Source organism: Mustela nivalis (genome assembly GCF_964662115.1).
Source record: "Mustela nivalis genome assembly, chromosome: 10".
Lineage (NCBI taxonomy): Eukaryota > Metazoa > Chordata > Mammalia > Carnivora > Mustelidae > Mustela > Mustela nivalis.
Genome location: NC_139029.1, coordinates 53048892 through 53070539, shown reverse-complemented (window position 1 = coordinate 53070539; position 21648 = coordinate 53048892). Strand labels below are relative to the sequence as shown.

At 34.4% G+C, this 21648-nt stretch overlaps 1 protein-coding gene across 26 annotated transcripts in view; it reads right to left on the bottom strand.

Moving 5' to 3' along the window:
• Positions 1 to 508: 508 nt before the first annotated feature.
• The window catches only part of MIER1 (MIER1 transcriptional regulator), a gene marked incomplete at its 5' end in the record, with an annotated part of 57433 nt that continues 36293 nt past the window's right edge, over positions 509 to 21648 (bottom strand). For 20 of the 26 annotated variants that reach the window (XM_082686391.1, XM_082686401.1, XM_082686407.1 and 17 more), the window contains 6 exons: positions 509 to 3462; positions 6225 to 6364; positions 10756 to 10883; positions 14328 to 14422; positions 15555 to 15636; positions 16579 to 16730. In XM_082686391.1, the coding sequence (XP_082542517.1) occupies positions 3134 to 3462; positions 6225 to 6364; positions 10756 to 10883; positions 14328 to 14422; positions 15555 to 15636; positions 16579 to 16730 (926 nt within the window). In that variant the 3' untranslated portion in view covers positions 509 to 3133. Of the gene's footprint in view, positions 3463 to 6224; positions 6365 to 9073; positions 9253 to 10755; positions 10884 to 14327; positions 14423 to 15554; positions 15637 to 16578; positions 16731 to 20953; positions 21156 to 21648 lie in introns of those variants that run through there. The other 6 variants (XR_014299613.1, XR_014299614.1, XR_014299615.1 and 3 more) reach the window with 2 other exon arrangements.

Genomic DNA, 21648 nt, shown 5'->3' with positions numbered 1-21648 from the left:
GGTATGGGAAGCTTATTTGTGTTTTGGCACTTGGCCGTGATAGAGCCAGTCAGTCAGTCACACAGCTCCAGGATCATGAGCATACACCTCCCCTATGGAAATTCACCAACCCTCACTTAGAAAATGCCCACTCTTAATTTTCCATTTAGAGAAAAGTATTGTGACAATAGTGTTTTACAAAATATTATATATGAACTATACTACAAAAGATAGGGAAAATTTGTAATTACATAGTTTAGAGAAAGAAAATTGGGTGAATAGAGGTCCACAGACCAAAGGATCTCTCTGGAGGAAACAAAAATATATCAGCCAAGATGAAGTGAAAGGAACCAGAAGCCACTCAAACACTAGTTCACGGGATATATCTAGGAGAAGGAACAGAAATTATGCATATTTGCATTGTGAACAGTATGTAAACAGTATGTATTGAACACAAACTTAAAATCTGTAACTAAAACCTACTGAATCGATCTAATGAAAATCATTCACACGGTATTATGTAGACAAGTATGTTTAAAAAAATATTTTAATAAGCATATTCAGAATGGCAGACAGGGAATGGGAAAAGGGAATTATTTTACAGTGCAAAATTACTATGATAAACTTAAAAACATCTAATTCATAATTTTAAATGCCTATTTAAATATTCAAATACATCTTAAAGCTCAACAGACTTGTTGTGTTGAACTGAGTTGCAGATTCTGAACTCTATTTGAAAACACATTATGAAACAGAATACCATTTCAGATGAAAATGATAGTGCTTTGCTGAGGATGGGCATGGGGTGGGGGAAACTATTAACAAAGGCTTTTTTTCCCCAATGCAGTTTGTTAAGAGTTCAAGAGTTATGTACTAAATCCTCAAGCAAATTAAATTCATGATATTACAAAAAATTTTAAAGTAGTGCAATGACTTATCAAGTTATAGTGGCTGCATTATGAAGAACAAAGTACTGTGTGAAATATCTGTATAAACACAAAATACAATTAAATATTTCTTCACAAAAAGCTGAGCATTATGTATTATAATAGTGGAATGTCTTTCATTAGGCATACTTTAAAAAGATAAGATTAAGAAAAGTAAAACTTCCTAAGATGTATACATGTGCCCTATTTTGCAAACATGCCTGAGAATGTACTAAAAATGTTCCTGTGGTATTAGCTTCCAAGAACTTCACAAACCTGCAAACAAAATGCATCTTAAAAAAAGGTGAAGATAGCGTCTTTAGTATTGCAACTTAAAGATACAACATCACTCTTCATTTGAAACACGTCTATAGACCATCTTTGACAAAGAGCTAGGAGCCAGGATACTTTTAATTTGTGTAATAAAAACTGATTTAGAAAATGGACTGTGACCATCTGCTAAAGCTGCCATTCTGGATAAATTAATTTTGTAGGTAAAACAAAACATTCACGCTTCTCAACACTTCCACCCAAAACTTTGATTTATCTAGATATGTATGTAACAGTGAATGTGCATTAAATGAAGTCAAGTGTTGTAAAGTTGCATTTTAACACTGTTTGGGGAAAAGAGTTGTTCACATTGGTGGAAGTAAGCAGTCTGAACATATGTTAATAGTAATACTTCATGGGGTAAGGCCTAAACCATAACTTCTCAGTGCAAACCTTTACTTAATTGCATGAAACAGCTGAGCCATTAAAAATAAGACCACAGAAGATTTATTTTAAAAAGGCATTGGCTCTTGAACTGATGGCTGAAAATGAGTCAGAAGAAGCATTTGGGGGTATGCCTGTGTGAAAAAACAAGAATAGTTAATAATCTTTTATAAAAGTCTGGATATAGGTTGGTCTATCAGCTGTATAAAACTACATTTTTAACAAGAATTTTGCACTAAAAATAAAATGGCACTCTTGCAAGGCTATGCAAATGGATGATCCTATTTGTAATCATACATAGCAATGGTACATCTTATTTTCATTTTGGAAATACACTCACTTCATCACTTTTTCCTCATAAAATCAATATTATCTGCCAACTCCTTGTATGTGCCTACATCTAAATATTGCTTGACCTTTTCCCCTGTTTAGTTAATGCAAAAATGGGAAATTTTATAATGCATATAAAAATAACCGAACAGGATTCTGGTCAGCATGATATATTGAAGCACGTAAGCCAACATTAAACTTTTGTCTTGCTTCAAAAATAATTCTGAAAATTAAAGCAAACGCAAAACAAACTATGTAATCTAGGTATCATGCTTAACTTCAAAATTCTCAAACTATTTGTCCCTAAATAGAAATTTGAAAAAACAAATTTTCACAATCCTTTATGAATGCGATTTTACCACCTGTATAAGAAACATGACTTAGTTACTACACAAACACTTAAAAATTCATTAGAAAAACCTTAGCAAAATAAAATGAAAGCTGACAGACTCAGAATATCAATTCCTCTCATAAAAGTTTACCAACTGTACAAGTTAAGAAAATTATACAAGCTTTTGTATTAAGAAAGGACAGCTCAGTCAAGACATATGTACTGTAAAAATCTTTCAAAGGCTACAAAGAATCTGGAAAAATACAGAATGTATTTCTTAAGCCCAGATAAGAATATGGAAAGACATCATTGATGTCAACAATTTTACATATACAAACCTGACTTGGTTTATTTTTAAACTTCTATATATAAAAAAATCATGCTAGCATAACTTTCAGGATTCATAAGGGTTTCCTTAATAATGACACTCAATTTGTATGGAGAGAAAAATTTCTCTTATAAAAGATAAAGACATTTCAAGAAACACAGAAAAATTGGTGTTAAACAAATTTGAATGTGGTCTTTCTTCTCTGCCAACAAACTAAGCAAAAAATACCTGTAGTGAGCTTTTAAGATTAATACATCAAATGAGAAGGTACAGATATTTCCATAGTTCATTCAAATTGACTATACTATTTGTTATATCCTTAAGAGGGTCTTTATATTTTTAAAGTAAAAAGTCTACAAAGGGCAGAATTACGAAATCTTATTTACTAAAGTTAGAACTCAATTCAAATTTTTAAAATTTTAACCAACTGCTTCAAGGAAATCAACTTTTTAAGGTAACCCATCAACCCTGAAAATTTTAGTCACACCAGATTTTACTTCAAAGAAGGTAAAACAAGTCTAAAATTTAGTCATCTGTGTTTTCAAGTTCTTCAAATTTTCCATGTGACATTGCTTCCTGGAAAAATTCAGAAGAACCTGGACTTTCTTTTCCATTGCTGTTTACCCTTCGCCTTTTGGCAGGTCTCTCACTTTTTTCATCAAAATCATTTTCATTTCTTGCAGTCATATGGGCAAGTTTTGGGTCAGTGGTACGGTTATCTGTTTCATAACCATTAGTATCCATATCTGCATGAAGTGGTCTCTTATTTCCACCTGTTGGTCCATTAACATGTAACCCTTCAACTTTGATTTCTTCTTTGTTCAACATTTCACCTGGTCCATTAGATGACACCCCTACATTGGAAGAAACGTAAGTGAAACTGCTAGTATTAAAAAGCTAACTTTTACACTATTCTAAAACAGCTATTGTAAAACAGCTTTACATCAAGGATGAGAGGTGTCAAATCTATGTACATACGGTCTGAATTCTGGCTCTATTTACTGAGTGTGTCACCTTGGGCAAAAGTTACTTACATTCTTTGTATCTCAGTCTCACCACATATACAGTGAGGGTAATAAAAGACTTACTTTACAGGTTTGTTATGAAAAGTTAATAAATGTAAAGAATTAAGAACAGATTCTGCCACATATTAGGAGCATCCTGGTGATATGTAACAACAAACAAGCACTGGGTCCAGTAGTCTAAATAAGCTAAATTAAAGCAAAAATATGCACAAATTAGCAAAATGGTAATACCCTTCTAAAACTATGTAAAAAAAAAAAAATCGACATTCTTTATATTCTTGAGTTTTCTACTGCCATATAAAATAACATGACTTTTATTCTTTTTTTTTAAGATTTATTTATTCGATAGAGATTACAAGTAATCAGAGAGGCAGGCAGGGAGAAAAGAGAAAGCAGGCTCTCCACTGAGCAGAAAGCCTGATGCGGGGCTTGATTCCAGGACCCTGGGATCATGACCTGAGCCGAAGGCAGAGGCTTTAACCCACTGAGCCACCCAGGCGCCCCCATGACTTTTATTCTTAATGTAAGAATAAAGGTATTGTGCTTTAAGGGTAAGGATCACACATCTACCTAAATGGATTTAATCTGTCATAATGTTCAAAAACTAACACTTGCTTTGTCCAAACATACATTTGAAAGTCATAAAAGCAAACAAATTCCTCAGTAACAGGTTGAGAAAAGAGTAATTATTTGCTAGAAGTTACAGTAAAAAAGGCACTTTTTGACTGCAAAATGAACTAGCCATTTTGGATACTTAATGTAAATATAAAATGTGCTACTGAGATAGTTAAATTTTAATTATCTGAAAAATATATTCAGTATAAAAGATGAGCCTCAAATGTTACATTTTGGTCAAAGAAAATATTCTATGGCCCCAACTCAAAAGTGCACTCAAATCATAAATGCATAACGGGGATTATGCACCAGGATGCAGAAGAAGTTATACTGCTCTAGTATAAAGAGCTATGTGACAACTATGAGCAGGTAAAAAAAAAATAAGATCTCAAGACACTAAGCCCCTTACGAAATAAATAAAATTACACTGGAGAATTCCTTCCTTTCCTTGGAAAACGTGGGAATCTTGATTATGGGTACCTAGATGAATGGCTTCTGGGCTACTGAATATAACTAACTTATAAATACCTCCTTAGGTTAACTACATATTCTCATCAAATGGTTAAAAAAGAAAACAAAGGGACACCTGGTTGGCTCAGTGGGTTAAAGCCTCTGCCTTTGGCTCAGGTCTTCATCCCAGGGTCGAGCCCTGCATCGGGCTCTCTGCTCAGCTGGGAGCCTGCTTCCCTTCCTCTCTCTCTGCCTGCCCTCTCTGCCTATGTGTGATCTCTGTCAAATAAATAAATAAAAACCTTAAAAAAAAAAAAGAATAATATTTGATAAAGTAGTATCAATTATATGTCTCCCTGAGCTTCTTGCCCTAGTCTTAAGGGCAGACCCTTAGCTTCTTATTCTGCCTCAGGACAGCATTAGACTACACGCCCTCAAACCTGTTTAGAACCAAAAAAAGGGCTGCTGAGCCCTCTTTTTTGTTTGTTTGGCTTGTTCTTAGGGGGGAGGTAGTGAGGAAATAGAGAGGGGTCATCAAATGAACAAAGTATATTCACTCCAGCAGTGCCAGTGTGAAACCAAAGGTCAGAATAAGGGATAATCATTCAGTGTTGTTGTTCTAGTTTCTGTCAGGGAGCTTAGCTCTCCACTGGCCCTCCCATAAGACGGTTATATCCAATGCAGATGCAGAGCTTATCTCTAATTCACTGGTTTTCTCCTTTATTAGTCTCGGCTTGGCAACGGTCTTACTTAGGAAGACCATTTTAATTAAAGCAGAAATCAAAATAATTCTCCGACAGGTCTTCCTTATCACCAAAATGATCTCTGGTCCACTGTATATTTTAAGCGACATTAACTGAACCTCAAACATAACAGAATTCATATGCTTTTTTCTCACTGAGATAAAAGAAATGTTTCTGTGCAGTATTAATGCAGAACCCGACACCTGCTTTATCTTTTCTCATCCTTCAAGGTTATTACGCTATCAGAGAGATAACTATTCAAAACTGTGCCCTTGTTAGCTTCTTTGCACCAAATGCTTAAAGTGTTTTCCGGATAAAGTGTTACAGCTTTCAAAGTATTTCATAAATACCTGAGTACTCCTGATGTGAAACGGCTAAATGGCTGGTGTTTTGGTCTAAGAGTTAACAAGAATATCCTATCAAAGCATTCCAACTTATTAAGAAAATTGATGCTACACAAAAAGAATAAAAGAAATGGTCACTATTGACTTTATTTTTATTAACTTAGTTTTTAATTTTTATTATATTTATTTTATTTTTATTATAACTTATAATTTTTATTAAACTTACTTTTTAGTGACATCAACAGGAGTTCTTTACAATTTATATTCTGTGTGAGTATATATGTACGTTGGTATTTGTATGCTAGTTCTGTGGTTATTTATAATTACTATTTTTATAACACCTGCACTGGAAGTTTAATACAAACCAAAACTAAATTACCTGGGCTACTAAAAGTGCCCTTCATCATGAACAAACAAAAGTACTTTTCTGGTTGCTTACCATTCTGATTACTATTGCTGATAGTGCCATCTTCTTTCTCAGACTGGCTGTTACTACTATTTGAGGCAGTTGGGGGAGGGGACGGTGCTCGACTAGATGCAGCACTTTCACTTTCATCTAGAAGACGATCCATGTAATCCCTTAAAATTAAGTGAAATAATAAAATAATTACTTTCTTATATTAAAAAAAGCTGAAAATTAAAATTGAGGTTAAATTTAGAAGACTTTATTAACAAATATGTCCTAATTTTCACTTACACTTATTCCAGTGCCTCATCTACCTCACCAGCATCTGAACATTTAAATGAAAAGATGCATAAGGACTTTAAACTAGCAAATTTTAGACACCTATATGAAGGTTTAAAACTTTTAAAACTATAGGTAAGTGCTCAGAGTGGCCCAATTAAAATCGGAGGATCTGTAAGTGAAGAGCAGGATGGTGCCAATCAGGAGTAGAGAAGAATTTCTACACAAACACAGACTGAAATTTTAAAGCTCCTAAAGATTATGTAATGGCTATAGCAATACCTGAAAGACAAATTAGGGCCTACAAATGAATCACTTCCCTGAACTTTCTTGGGTAACTTCTGTATTACCTTTCTGCTAGATCTGAGCTATAAGAGGCTAAGAGGCTCTTAGTTCCTCAGCTTATCTGCTGGCTTAGTCTGCCAGCCAACCATTAGAGGGGAATTCACTTCCTTAAGTTACTCCTGAACTATATGGTATGGGAGGACAGCTGTATTAACTGACTTTGGGTTGGGTTTAGAAGATCTGGGCTAAAATACTTATCTCTGAGGTTTCCTAGTATCTTTACCTGGAACATTATGTATGCATCTGTGCACAGAGTTGTTGCAAAAGATGTGTGCAGGGAAGTGTTTTTGTAAACTATGAAGTGCTAGAATAAAGGTCAGCGAACTGTGGCTTATGGGCTGGCCACTGGTTTTGTGAATAGTATTTTGATGGGACAGAGCCAAATCCACTCATTTACATAATATCTATGACTGCTTTTGCACAACAGCAAAGCTGGGTGGCTGCAAGAGAGGCCGAAGGCTTGCAAAGCCTAAAATATTTACTCTAGCTCTTTACAGAGAAAATCTGCTGATACCAGTGCTGGACTCATCCCCCAAAGGCAGGAATTTTAGTCTTTTTGTTCACCACTATACCACCTGTGCCTAAGTTGTGCATGGCACAGAGTAGAAATTAAAAAAACACAAAGCAAAACAAAACAAAACAAAAAAAACAAAAAACCCACAACAACCCGTAAAGCCATTATTTTAAAATTGCCTCAAAAATTTTAATAGAAATATTAAGACACTGTGAAGTGTGTAAACCTGGTGATTCACAGACCTGTACCCCGGGGATAAAAATATATGTTTATAAAAAAATAAAAAATTAAAAAAAAAAAAGAAATATTAAGACAAATCCTTAGAATTTCTGAGCAGGTGAGTAAAAATGCTTGTAAGAAGTAAACAATGGAAAGGTTTAGGATTTTACTGAAAGACTGTGGCAATAGTCTACAACAGACTATTAACTGTAGCTGTAATATCAAACTACATGATCACACCGTCCCCTGGGATACAGGAATATAACGAATACAGGGACCTGAAGCTTTCAACAATCTGAGTCATATCAAAGAAACGTATATAACCATGAGCTAATCAATTTACCATTCTAGGCCTTATTTTCATGCCTATAAATAGATGGAATTAAATTTGATGGTATTTTAGTCCCCCTCCTTCAGCTTTATGCCATGCATCATAATTCTAGAACAATTATGTAAAAAATTTGAACCACACAGAAACACAAATGAGTATGAACACAAAGAGATTTCAGAAGCTAAGACTAGTAAGAACAGATGATACATGATGAGGAAGTGTTGGAAATAAATCTGGTATGGTTGGGATGGATAATGGAGGATGTGAAAAGCCAAGCAAAGAAGCTAAAATTGACTAGATATGGCAATGATATTGTGAAAGTATTATTATTTCTCAAAGATTAATGGCATCCACAATGCTTAAGGAAGGAGAAGAGGCAGGTGGGCCATCCAGGAGGTTGGAGTAGCATTCAGATAACCAGAATTATGATGGGTTAACTTTTAGTTAAAAAAAAAAAATTATTTGCAAGGTTTCTACAGTAATGTCTCTAATTTGCATATGGCTACCAGTTCTTCCTGGTGGCGGCTAACAGAAAATCTGTAGGAAGATCTTTGTAAGGCATAAAAATGGCTAATGTGCTTCATTCTGGTGAACAAATGGAAGGTAAAAATGTAACAGAAAAATGAACAAATAACTTTCAGTATAATGTGCTCTAAACTATGGATTTTGACTTAAAAAAGATAAAAAAAACTCCTATTTCTGTCTTATAATAACTTAATGTTTTGTGCACTAGAAGTGCAACTCTTAACTCCTCCTGGAAGCAAACTGAAAAGAATCTTCATGTTTCTAGAAAACCATAATTTCTCCCTATTTGGGCAGTAACGTATAGTCCAGTCACAGCTTCTTATGGAAGATGTAGCACAGCTAAAAGGGTTAAATTGGAGTAAAATATTACAGTTCCATCAATTAAAAAAACAAAACAAAACACTTAAGCCTACAAAACCACAGTATTCTCGCCTGGGGGAAAGAAGCCATATTTGTTCACTTCATACCATTATACCAGGGGATCACTGTAAAATCTTAAAGCATGAGAAAAGAGATGATATGGGATTACTTTTAACTGCAGCTACTCCACCTACTGAATACTTAACCTTAAGAGGAATCAAGGTTACAGATACAAGGATCTTCAAAAAGTTTCCGGAAGCTATGGAGAGATTATTAGAGAAACTCAAATGTTTGGCAGCACATCCCTACCTAACCTGTTGAGCTTGACAGCACAGAGGACCAACTAAGCCAGCCCACAACACTTCCCTTGGTGATGCTTTCTGAAAGAGAAAACTGGATGAACCATGGGTCTGACCCAGCATGGCAATTCTTATGTTCTTATTGCTGGTGACGTCAGATTGCCTGTAGTTCGTGTGTGAACATTATTTCTGAAATGGGTGAAAAAAATGAAAGATGTTACTATTGCTTTTCCCTATAGAATAGCCTGAAAACTGACTATTTTAAGATAAACTCTGAAGACCAGATAGCTGCAGCTAGTTCCACATCATTATACCTCAATGTAACCAATAAATCATCATGAGAAAAATTAACTCTAAATTAATAACATTAAGCAATTAGATCAAATTTGGAATGCTATGTATGAAATTCAACTCTAGCCATCTTGAGCTTTGAATAATGGGAGATGAGGCACAGAGCCCAGTATTCAATGATTTCTGGGGCAATCATACCCATTTATTCTCTTAAATAAATTTGCTTTGGATTTTATTTTAGAGTGTTTGATTCTTCAGTGAAGTGACCAGAAGACACCTGTAAATGAACATGACCAGGAAACAGTCTAGCCTAGGAGTTTGCAAAGCACAATCAAATATGCATATAAGCACATCTTTCAAAGGCAGTTATTTGGCCAATCCTAAGAATTTTACTGGTACACACTGACCAAATGAAGTCACAACTCAGCATTATTTTTATTCTGTAAACAGCAGGAAATAATCAAGGATAGAATGGTAAAGTTTAATTACACCTTAGCCATTCATCAGCATTTTAGAGCACCTCAATGAGAGACAAAGGGTTCATTTAATACTTGATGTACATGAGTAACAAATTATTAGTGGTAGCAGGGACAGTTTATTTCCAAAGCTAGACTGAATGAGGCTAAACGATTTTGGTGCATGACAACTGGTACAGGCATACAAAGCATTTTGTATGACGCCTACATATAAAAACCCACACTCCCTATTTCACTGGGAGTAAACTGAAGTTGCAGGACTAATTATTAAATATTTCTGTTAAAGGAAGTTTTCAAGAATCAGGGAAAAGGGAAGTCACCATGGACAGGTTCTTTCCTCTTTAAAGAACTTTGTAACAAAAAACAAAAAACTTTATAACAAAAAAGAAAATGAAATTTGATCTGATGAATTCTCTCTCTATATTTTCCCTTTTATACCAGCTATATCCAAATCTTAGTTTGGTTCCTGGGATCAAAAGTAGACTGGACAAGGAACGACACTAATTTCCATTCCTTTTTAAAGGGCCTTTATTAGGCAGATAGCCATACAGCTTATGAAAAGAGTCTCTTTCCTATTCTCACTGTGCTCACAGTATTATTAGATTAAAACTATGTGCTTCTACTGAATGGAACAGAAATTAACAAAAACATGCTTTATCAGCTGTTATGATCCATTTTATTTCCTGAAAACATACTCTTACATTTGCTTTGATGCATTTATTGTCTCAAGCAATATTAATTGTAGTTCATAATCTTTCATAAGATACTGAAAAGTCCAAATTCCTATGAAAATATGTCTATAAATGGATATATTTAAACAAATGTAAACTTTTATCATACTGAAAAAGATTCTAAAAATTACAATTTTCTCAAGAAAAAATTCAAGAGCAAAAAATATAGGACTCAACAGAAAAAATACACTCACGTTACACCAGGATGAAGATTATATTTCTTTTTTCCAAATCGTGTTTGCTGAGCAAAGAAATCGTAACGTTCAGATTTTTTCCACATATAATAGAACGCTACACATTCACCAACTGACCTTGTTCGAACCTGTAAGAAACAGTTGTTTTTAAGAATCATCTCCTCCTTAAAGGAGTTATTTCATGAAAAATATCTGGGTCTAAAAATGAATCTCTATGTACCTTAAGTAATATATAATACATTATATAAAATACTAACACTGCAGCAACTTTCTTAAAAACCACACTTTCCAAACTCCCACTGAGAGAAATAATACACTGGCAACAAATCTTCAGATATTTAGTATTATGCTTTTTAAAAAACTATCATATTAATTTATCATAAACACTCCTTTATTGAAAATATCTGGAAGTGGCATTTAAGTTAAAATTAATATTATAAACAGTGTTCAAATACTTTTACTCACAGAGTACCTAGGGAGCCTACATTTAAAATTCCATTTAAAAGATTCTCTTAGTAGTCCCACCGGAGATCCAGACTCAGTTATTTTATTTTCTAGAAAGGCTGAGAATATTCCATAATGAGTTGGAAAGTACTGTAATAATGCCAATTCTAATTCACTGTTTACTAAGTTACTCCAGTAACTGTGCTATATTTGTGTGAATGAATGATTCCCCTTCCATAAATGTTCAGCACCAATGGGATTGGGAAATGATGTGGACAACTTGCCTCTTTTTCCTACTTAGCTTGGATAGCTGTGGTGGTGGTGGTGGTGGTGGTGGTGGTGGTGGTGGTGGTGTGTGTGTGTGTGTGTGTGTGTATATATATATATATATAAAATACTGGGAATTTAAAAGGAAAAAAGCCATCTCTGTGAGTGTTGGGATGCAAGACCATATTGCTCTAAGCCATAAATTTCTAATCCTGAAATAGGTGTCCTGTGAGACTGACTGCACCTCAAGTCAGTTTGATGACATCCTCATTTCACTACTTGACATACATTTTTCTTTCTTCCCTTATGCTTGCACTTTACAAATTTGGCCCATGTTGCTTTAAGACTGAAAGCTCTCAAGGCTTTTTTTTCTTTTTTAAATAAGCTTCTCAAGCTCTTTTTCCCCCCTCCTTTAGAATTGTCTTTCTATATAGACATAAGCAAAGTCAACTGTACTTTACTGAAAGCAAAAATTGGAAAGATATTTTGGGGGCATGCAATGTTGACAATATTATGAAAAATCTTCAATAAAGTAAGCCTAGAACTCATGATTAAGATTCAAACTTCAGGGCACCTGGGTGGCTCAGTAGGTTAAAGCCTCTGACTCCAACTCGGGTCATGATCCCAGGGTGCTGGGATCGAGCCTCACATCGGGCTCTCTGCTCAGCAGGGAGCCTGCCTCCTCCTCCTCTCTCTCTCTGCCTACCTCTCTGCCTACTTGTGATCTCTCTGTCAAATAAATAAAAATCTTTAAAAAAAAAAAAAAAAGATTCAAACTTCAATTCCAGGTATAAAAACAAAGCCTTAATGTTTTAGGCTGGACCATTCTCCCTAAAGAGTAACTGTCCTCTTTCTGTTCAGTGTAACTAGTATATTGGTATAGATAGGTCAGTTGACTTCTACATGACTGAAATAGCACCATCCCAAATATTTATAAAGAAATGGTCTTAGTTTCAATATTATGTAAAAAGACTGTTTTGGCTAGTTGTTTCAAGTTACCTATTAAGTTTTTACTCCCTAAAAAAAAGGGATTTCTGGGGGCGTGGAGGAGGTTCTTGCTGCTGCTAGCTATCATACCAGCTTATTGCTCCCAGAGTCCCCTCCATAGATAATCCATCACTATATTAATTTGAATCCAAACACTATATTAATCTAGGAATCTAGGAAATCTAGGAATGCTAGAAAACTCTTATCCCAAAATGTTGCTCCATTCAACTATGAAACAATACCTTTTTTTGTTTTTTACAATCAGAAACCTACATGTCTAGTCATCAGTATAATGCACCCCTTTCACAGAATATGCCCTATGCTTGAAGTAATCAGATGATCTGGACACAACACTAAGAGGTAGGATATACTTTGATACCAATACTAAGACTCAAAATTTCTTATTAGTCAGTATGTCTGATGTCAAATACCAAAATGCAACAAGATCATCAAGAATAAATTAGCTAGGGGCACTTGGGTGGTTCAGTCGGTTGACCACCTGACTCTTGATTTAAGCTCAGATGATCTCAGGGTCATGCGATTGAGCCCCTTGCCAAGCTCTACACTGGGTGTGGAGCCTACTTAAGATTCTCTCTCTCTCTCTGCTCCCCCATGCCTGCTCTCTCTCTCTCTCTCAAATAAAATAAACAAACTAGTTAATGAACAATATAAGTAAGAAAAATTAACTCACAGGATTTATAATCAACTATTTATAGAACATAAAATACTCTTAAATGTGCGGAAACAAATTAAGTGGACACCAATCACATCAAGATGTATAAAAAGAAGAATGTGGTGACAGACTACTGAGAACTCAGTCAACACCATCCTAGACAAGCCATCACTCAAAACTTAGATGCTCTCTTTAATGAAACATGTAAAGCCACACTCCTTGTCATTTCTTTTTGCTAAAAATGTGGCATTTATATAAACCAAGAAATAACTTAATTTCCTCCATTTAAGCTCTGAGATTTTAATTTTGCACATTCTACTTTCCCACAGAAACAACACATCTTTCTATTCTACATAACTGTACAGTTCCTACTAAAAATCTCACCTGATTTTAGTTTTAAGAGAATTAAACCTAAAAATAAATCTGCAAGTAATTATGAAGTTCTTTTGGGTATACACCAACACTGTATAATTGGTATTATTAATATGGAATGATAAATGAATCATGTTAAGTAAAACTATCAAATTATAAAACTGTAATGTATAATAAAGCTGATTTATTGATAGTCTTCTGGAAAATTAAACTTTAAAGCCAAATTAAATTTAAGTATCTGATTTTAGACACTCAGCACTTAAATAAACGTAAAAGATATTTTAATTGTAAATAATGTCACATTAAAAACATTTTGAAGTTTCAAGATTAAACACCAGTTCTTTAAAAAAATCTGTCACAAGTTTGTGGAAAAAAAATTGAAGTAATTACACTGTATACACAGATTCCACCCAGAAGTTGATTAACATAACAGGGCAATTCTTTTTCTTCAAGATTTTTAAAAATTTTTATTTATTTGACAGAGAGAGAGACAGCAAGAGGGAACACAAGCAGAGGGAGTGGGAGAGGAAGGAGACTCCCTGCTGAGCAGGAGCCCAATGCTAGGCTCAATCCTGGGACCCTGGGATCATAACCTGAACTGAAGGCAGACACTTAATGACTGAGCCACCCAGGCGCCCATTTATCAGTGCAATTCTTAAAGGCTAATATCATGCACTGAAAAGTCACTTGCTAAACAGATCCCAGAAAATATAAGCACATTTATAATTCCCTAAAAATATGTTAAAACATTTGAAGGTAATAAAAATATAAGATGATCTGCATTAACTAAATAACTTTTTATAAAAGAGAGAACATTATCATTACTTACTTTATTGGCCTGAATCAAATGAAAATCCTTTCCGTAGGCCTTTAGCCCTTGTTCAAAATTTCTACACTCTTCTTCTGTCCAAACAGATAATTCCTCTGACAAATTGAGGGAGAAAACTGTTATAAGCAATTTTCCCCTAAATAGTGCATATACACAGTTATAAATAAAAATATAAGTTTCTAATAACAATAAGGTAAGTATTTCACTCCTGAGCTCTATTACTGATGGCTGCAAAAGATGAAGTAACAAAAATCCTGTGTTTAATAAAATTTTGGATGATTTGGTCCCTAATTCTTCAACCTAAACTTGGACCACCTTTCTCCTTTATGATCTAACTATATAAGCCACCTTTCAATTCCTTAAATTCGCTATGTTCTTTCTCACTTTCGATTTTTGTGATGTTGTTCCTTTAGTCTAGAATCATTTTCTGCCTCACCACCCCCTTTTTCACCTAGCTAATTTGTTTATATCCGAGCAAAAATATCACTTTGTTCTAGAAACTTTCCCTAATGGCCTCTTTCCCCAAATCAGGTTAAGTCCTACTGCAATAAATTTTAATTATACCCTCTAATTTTCCTTAGAAGAACTCATAACTATTTTTCAGCTCCCCCTACCTAGGCTTAGTCTAAGCATCATGAAGGCTGGGCTTTGTTCACAATTATGTCCTCAGAACTTAGCAGGTCCTCCAATTTTTGCTGAATGAATAAGTATCTTGTTTGCTATGTAATGTCATATAGTGTTCTTAGTGAAGCAGGGTGGGAGTCAATTTAGAGTACAAAAACAAAAAGTTGAATTTTAGTTATGGCTTTGTTGTTTATAAATTATGTTTGCCTTAGCAAAGGTACTTCAGTTCAGAGACCTCAGTCTCATCATTTTGAAAGCAAAGTTACAACTGTCACATTCCAGAGTTCATAGGGCTATTATTAACAAAATCAAATAAGAAAATATTTAATAAAAATCCCCTGAAATTGAAAAGCATCATGTATTTTTATTTTAATTGCCATATTTTCCCAAAAAGAACGAACAGTCTTAATCCCATTTCCCATAATGCTTGTTATATACAAGTTATTTAACAAGTTACAAGTTATTTATTATTCAGCAAATATTTACTGATTTCAGAAAGATCAGTATTATTAAACTTAGCATATACCTACACAGACTAAAGATCTTAAGTTGATTAAATTTCTGCTAAATCATGAAAACAAAAATGTATCTACACTTACTTACCTCTAGCTGCTTTTACATTAAATCTTAATCTTCTCAATGCTTCTTCTGTGTCAAAATTGCACTTAACCAATTCATATAATGCCTAGAAAAATAAAAGCCTTCACTATGTGACCCAGACTATGAAAAGTTCAAGGCTACAATTTCTTAAAAAAGTAAAAGCTCTTCCTGAATCCAGTATTTCTTTTCATCATTTCTGGAAGAAAAATAATTCTAGGTATGCAACTGAGCACTAAAGAAAAACAAATTCAATCTTGATAATTGACGCTTCTAATTATTTAGAAAGCAGGATAAGCAAATACTCTAACTTGGCAGCTACAGTACCTCAGAAATTTAAAAATGAAAACTGTTCTATAAAAATCACAAAACCTGTCTTTTTGGCTTTTTTGCAGTTCCTATTCTAATTCTAAAAAAAAAGATAATGCTGTTATTGGGTTCATGGTAGGCACTGGTCTACTATATCCCTGATAACTTCATTCCAAATATGTACTCCCAACACTGATGATATTTATACATTCTTAGGGATATCCAAAGGAACTTCAAAAATCCTAATAAAACGTATATGCAGGCAAAATGAGATACCAGATTTTTGTTTATTTTAGCTGAAATCATACTCATGAAGCGAGTATGTACACTAGCTATTTCAGATTCCCTGTAGATGACAGTATAGGAATTTTGGTGTCCAGAACAGTAACAATGAATGTGACAGCACTTACATCTATAAATGTAAATATATAAAACATATTAAAATATATGTGGTTAATTTATTTTGGGAAAACCTTTTGGTATTTTTTTTAAATTGAACTTTAGTTAAAAAAAAAAAAAAAAAAAAGAGGCTGAATTATATTAGCTCCAGGTATTACCATATGGTGACTGGACAACTGTACACAGTATGCTATGCTCACCAGAGGGGTCACCATACAAGGTGACCTTATCACAATACCACTGAATATATTCCCTATGCTATACCTTTCCTCCCCATGACTTATTCATTCCATAATCATACAGTTACTTCTTACTCATGTACCTGTTCATTGTCTTTTATGTGAGATCCTTCAGGAATTGCTTCTACACCTTTCTCATCACCTGTTCTTCTAGATGCATCCTTAAGAAATACAATCACTTTATCTTCTGGTAAGTACTCAGGGTCCCACAGGAGCTGATCATCATTTTCATATACTAAATTAGTAAAACATAATGTTAAAAAAATGCCAAAAATTGTTCAAGTTTGTGTTAAAACACTATCACTGACCAAATAACTAACACTTAAGAGCCAAAATATTGATTACTGAGAGGTAAAACATGGTCCTAGTATTTGCCTAACTTTGTTCTTGGGCCATATTTATAGCCTAAATGATTTAAGCAATCTAAACAGAGAGATGCCATTTGATAGCTCTTCACCGGAAAGCTAAGAGGACAGCTTGAGTTTACCAAGTCTAGGTCTCTTAGTTTGAAAAGCACCACCACCACTTACTATCTGTATGACCCTGGGCAAGTTACTTGCTGCTCTCTGCCTCATCTGCAAAAACAACACTATCACACAGGGATGTAAAGATTTAAAGCACTTTAAAACAATTCTGGCACATATTAAGGTTCAATGGGTGTTAGCTATGATTACTATTTTTTGAAATAGGAGGTCTAAAGGAATGTGCACCAAAAGTCAACATGGTTTATCTCTTGATGGTAAGATTTGGGATCATTTTTCTTACTTTTATATATTGTTTCTATGAAGCTTAAAATGTATTATAATGAACATAATTCATTTTCATAAAACGAGTCTTTCCTTTTAAAAAAAAGCATTTAGCTTTTATCAGAATTTCCATTAGAATAAGATTAAAGCCTAAATGCTATCACAATTTTAAAAGTGAAAGGAAAGAAGGAAGACCTAAGATGAGAGCAATTCAAAAAGACAGGAAGATGGAAATACAGAGTTAAGGAATAGTCACACGATAGAAAGAAATACCAGCAAAGTGGCACCATCGCAGCTAGGGGAAGAAAAGGTTTCCAGGAGTCAAATGCTGTTAAATGGCCAGTATGAAAAATGAAACAGGTATGCTGGATTTACTAACAAAGGAGATAAATGTTTCAAGAGCTGTTTTTGTAAAAAGATGGAAGCCCAGGCCACACTGGAGATGACGGAACAGTAAATGGACGGGGAAGAAGGAAAGCAAGCAGAGAACTCTTGAAAAGTTCAGTTGTAAGGGAAGAGATGGGGTAGCAGCCAGAGAGGAAGTATAGAGTTGAAGAAACTTTCTGGTTTTGTTGGTTTTTAAACATAGGAGACAATAATTTGAATGCCAACAAGAAGGAGCCAGCTAAAGAAAAACTGAATATAAGAGACAGAGGATAACTGAAAGTGTCAAAGTTCCTTGTGTTATAAAAAAGGAATTAACAGTCATTAAGCATGTTCTATGTACCAGGCACTATGTTAGGTTTTTTCATATAAAATTACCTTGTTTCAGACTCCACCCCAACTATATACCCACACTTTAAAATATCCTTCTACCTTTCTGTTCCCTGAAACAGATACTCTTCCTTAAAACACAAGGACAATCTCAAGAAAATTTTCCTTAGTAAACCTCATTCCTTTTCTAACCTGCTGGTACAATCCTAGTCAAACTCTAAATTGTAAAAATACAATTATTTTAAATTAATTAATACTATTGATTTTTGTTCTCTGCTTAGCCTCTGTTCACTGAAGCAGGTAGACTATACCTTTTATGTTCTTGAGACTGATGGATGAAAGTCTTACAAGGAAAACCTAAGAAACACGGAAGGTGGGTCCCTAAGTCCTCAGTGTTCTCCCACGTAAATATCCCTATATTGGGCTTATAAAACAAGCCTAAGTGACCTGGAAGATATTTCTGGAATCATTCTCTAAGTTTCAGATTGCCACAGGATACAGATACCCTAGTTAAGCTGAATACACAAACATCAGCAGATGGCACCAAATGACAAGCCAGACCCTGACACTGAGAATACACCTAATTTTATACAATTACAACACACTGAAAAGTAATCATGGATGAGAACAATTAGCATTTCCATAGAGAATAAACCACTGCCTTTACTGCTTTCAGAAAGAGACCAAATTATTTTCCACTTAAGTTTCACTCTAACAAAATAGGACTTTTGACTGTGCTCTAAATAAAACAGGCAACACAACTGATATTTTATTAAGTGTCTATTGTAGAACTAAATGCCAAGAAATCAGAATATCAGAAAAATACCACTATGGTAAAACACACTAAAATACAAAGGAGAAATAACATCTATAAATATATGAAGAGAAAAACTCCATAAAAGCAACAAAAAGATATAAATACCCTTTATCATAATTACATAAAATGATATGAACATGCTGGATTTCAAAAGATCACAATCACTGAAATGTAATAGCATCCTCTGAAACTATTGCTTTCTGAATGAATTACAAAGCCTAAACACTGAATCTTTAAAAAGGGAAAACAAATATATGATGGCAGATATAATTCACATGTGATTGCAAGTAAGTGGGAGTTTAGGAAACAAGAGCACACAAGTTTATTTAGGGAAGTGCTTATTATGGCACTTTTAAGTAAGAAGCTTGACAAACAAACAAAATGGGTTGTCAAAATAATTCAACGAAGTTCACTGGGTGCATGTGGTGGTGGTGGTGGTGGGGAACTAATGCAGAAAGCTGAGAAACCACCACAAAAAAAAACCACAAACTTCTGCAATCTGGGAAATTAATTCCCAATGAATAAGTTTATATTAACTTCCAGTTTTAGTTAAAAAAAAAAAAAAGTGTTATTTTATTTTTAATGCCTAAGTAAAAACTCAACCTAATCAATATATTATGAGGATGAAAATGCCAATTATAATCAGCTATGGTATAATAATGAGGTTTATAATAAAAATGATCTTAAAAGGTCACATTATGATTATTGACCTATATTTTAAGTTGTCCAGCTGAGGTTTTCCTATGTATAAGCTAAATGAACTGCCTTTTTAACATTATCAGCATCAACTAAGAAAAACACGTGTTTCAGTAACTTAAGAATTTGTCAAATGTTCATTAGAAGTGACGATTTACATGGTCCTTTGCTATTCACTGCTTCCTAATTCCCAGCCATCATTTCCTTACTCTAAAACTCCATCAAGAAAGCATGAGAATTCAGCCAGAAAATACCTTAGCTCCTTTATCCTCTTGACCTTTATCCCTCTAGGTAGTCCAATTAATTCTCAATCAATCTAGTCCAGAGTTCTCAACCTCAGCAGTACTGACACTTTGGGCAGATAGTTCTTAGTTGGGGAGTGGGCGTAGCAGCCCTCTCTGGGTTCTAAGATGTTTATCAGCATTCAATTCAGTCTCATCACAAAAGCTGCAGTGTTCAGTTCAGTACATGAAACAAAACACACACAGAACTGCAAAATCGTGCTTTTCATCTACTCAACACTTCTTTGGGAATTAAATCCTTTCCATCTGGTCTGAGTGGGGCAGACATCACACCCTGGATCCCCAAGAACAGATCAATGAGCCAAGGCAAGCCAGAATACTCACTCTTCTCTCTGGTCACAGTAATTACTTGGCTCAGTATGACTCAAACTAAGTCAACAGAGGTTCTCTCTAGGACTTTTGCGGGAACAAAGGTGGATGCGGAAGTTCTCATTTTGTGGGTTCTCTAGCTACAAGGACAGTGTAAAGTGTAAGCCAGGAGCTCCCAGGAGCCATCTTAGCTTGTCTGGCAATAAATGAAAGAGAAAAAGGGGAGGGACAGCTGATATAATAATAACCCTGAAATCCAGTTATATTTGAAGCCACACAGTTAAGCAATAGGTATTCTTTTTTTGCTGAAGATTCTTTTTTTGCTGAAGCTAACTGAATTGCACTTTTGCCACTTGTAAGTAAAACAGCATAAACCAGTGCTTTCTGAAAAGCTGAATAATAATAATTATACCTAAATAATGGGTAAGATTAATTATCCACTGAACATTAAGGTCACTCACTGAGCACTTACTATGTGCCAGACATGATGCTGTTAAAAAGTGACACATAAAAACATCACATGTAAATCCTCATAACAGGCTCTGTAAATAAATGCTCTTTTATAGCTGCTTTATAGATGAGGAGAAAAAGAAGCTAAGTAAACATGTTCAAGGCCCAATGCCTCTGTACTTATCAAAGTTTAATGCCTCCATATCAGTTCTGTTAACATTATTTGGCACCTACCTAGTAACTCAGCCACCAAATGTTTACTATCTATGTAACAGAATCATACTAGGTATTAAGGATATAAAAATGAATAAAGAAATGTTTATAATACACTGTGCTGAGTTTAAGCACTAACTTACATAAATTTAGGAAATTGTGTAGTTGAGACTGTGTAATAAAGGTTCAAAGGAAAAGGACTCAAACACAATTGTAACAAATCTTATTTATAGCATTGTTTGAAACAGAAGTGATAACTGATGAGGAATATATAAGCTGCATGGAGTCTAGTAAAAAAAAAGAAATCAGGAATCAGAGGGAAAAAAAATCTATCAATGTCTTTCCAGGATACTCAGTAATAGGGCTTCCTTGTATCAGTGAAAAAATTCCAGTCCGTTTGTGTCAAGTAATTCCTACAGTGAAGGTATAAAGTATATTAGTTTTACGGCATTTTTATCAAAATCACTCAAATCAAATACTCTCCTTTTTGAATGTATGTTCACCAAACCAATGAAACAAATTCTATCCTCTAAGGGAAAGAATGCACTAATCATTAATATCCCTTTAACAGTTGTTTTCCAATGGTGTAGTTTACCTAAGTTTCACATGCATTTGGTTTGTTTGCACAGGGTATCCTAAGTGGTGACAAACTCTGGGTATCATGACAAAAGTTTGAACTTCTAGAAATACAAAACTGAGGAAAGTCCGTCTACCACAGTGACCCCTGCCACGTAGTATCACCTGCTAAACCTAGTCTGATCCTCACACAATCTAAAATGTTTAAGTTCATATGGTAAGAAGCTTCACAAATCATACCTTTCCTGAAAAAAAAAAAAAAAAAAATGTATACCACTGCTTTCTAAAATTATAATAAAACTGAAAGCATTAAACCAAAATTTAAAACAC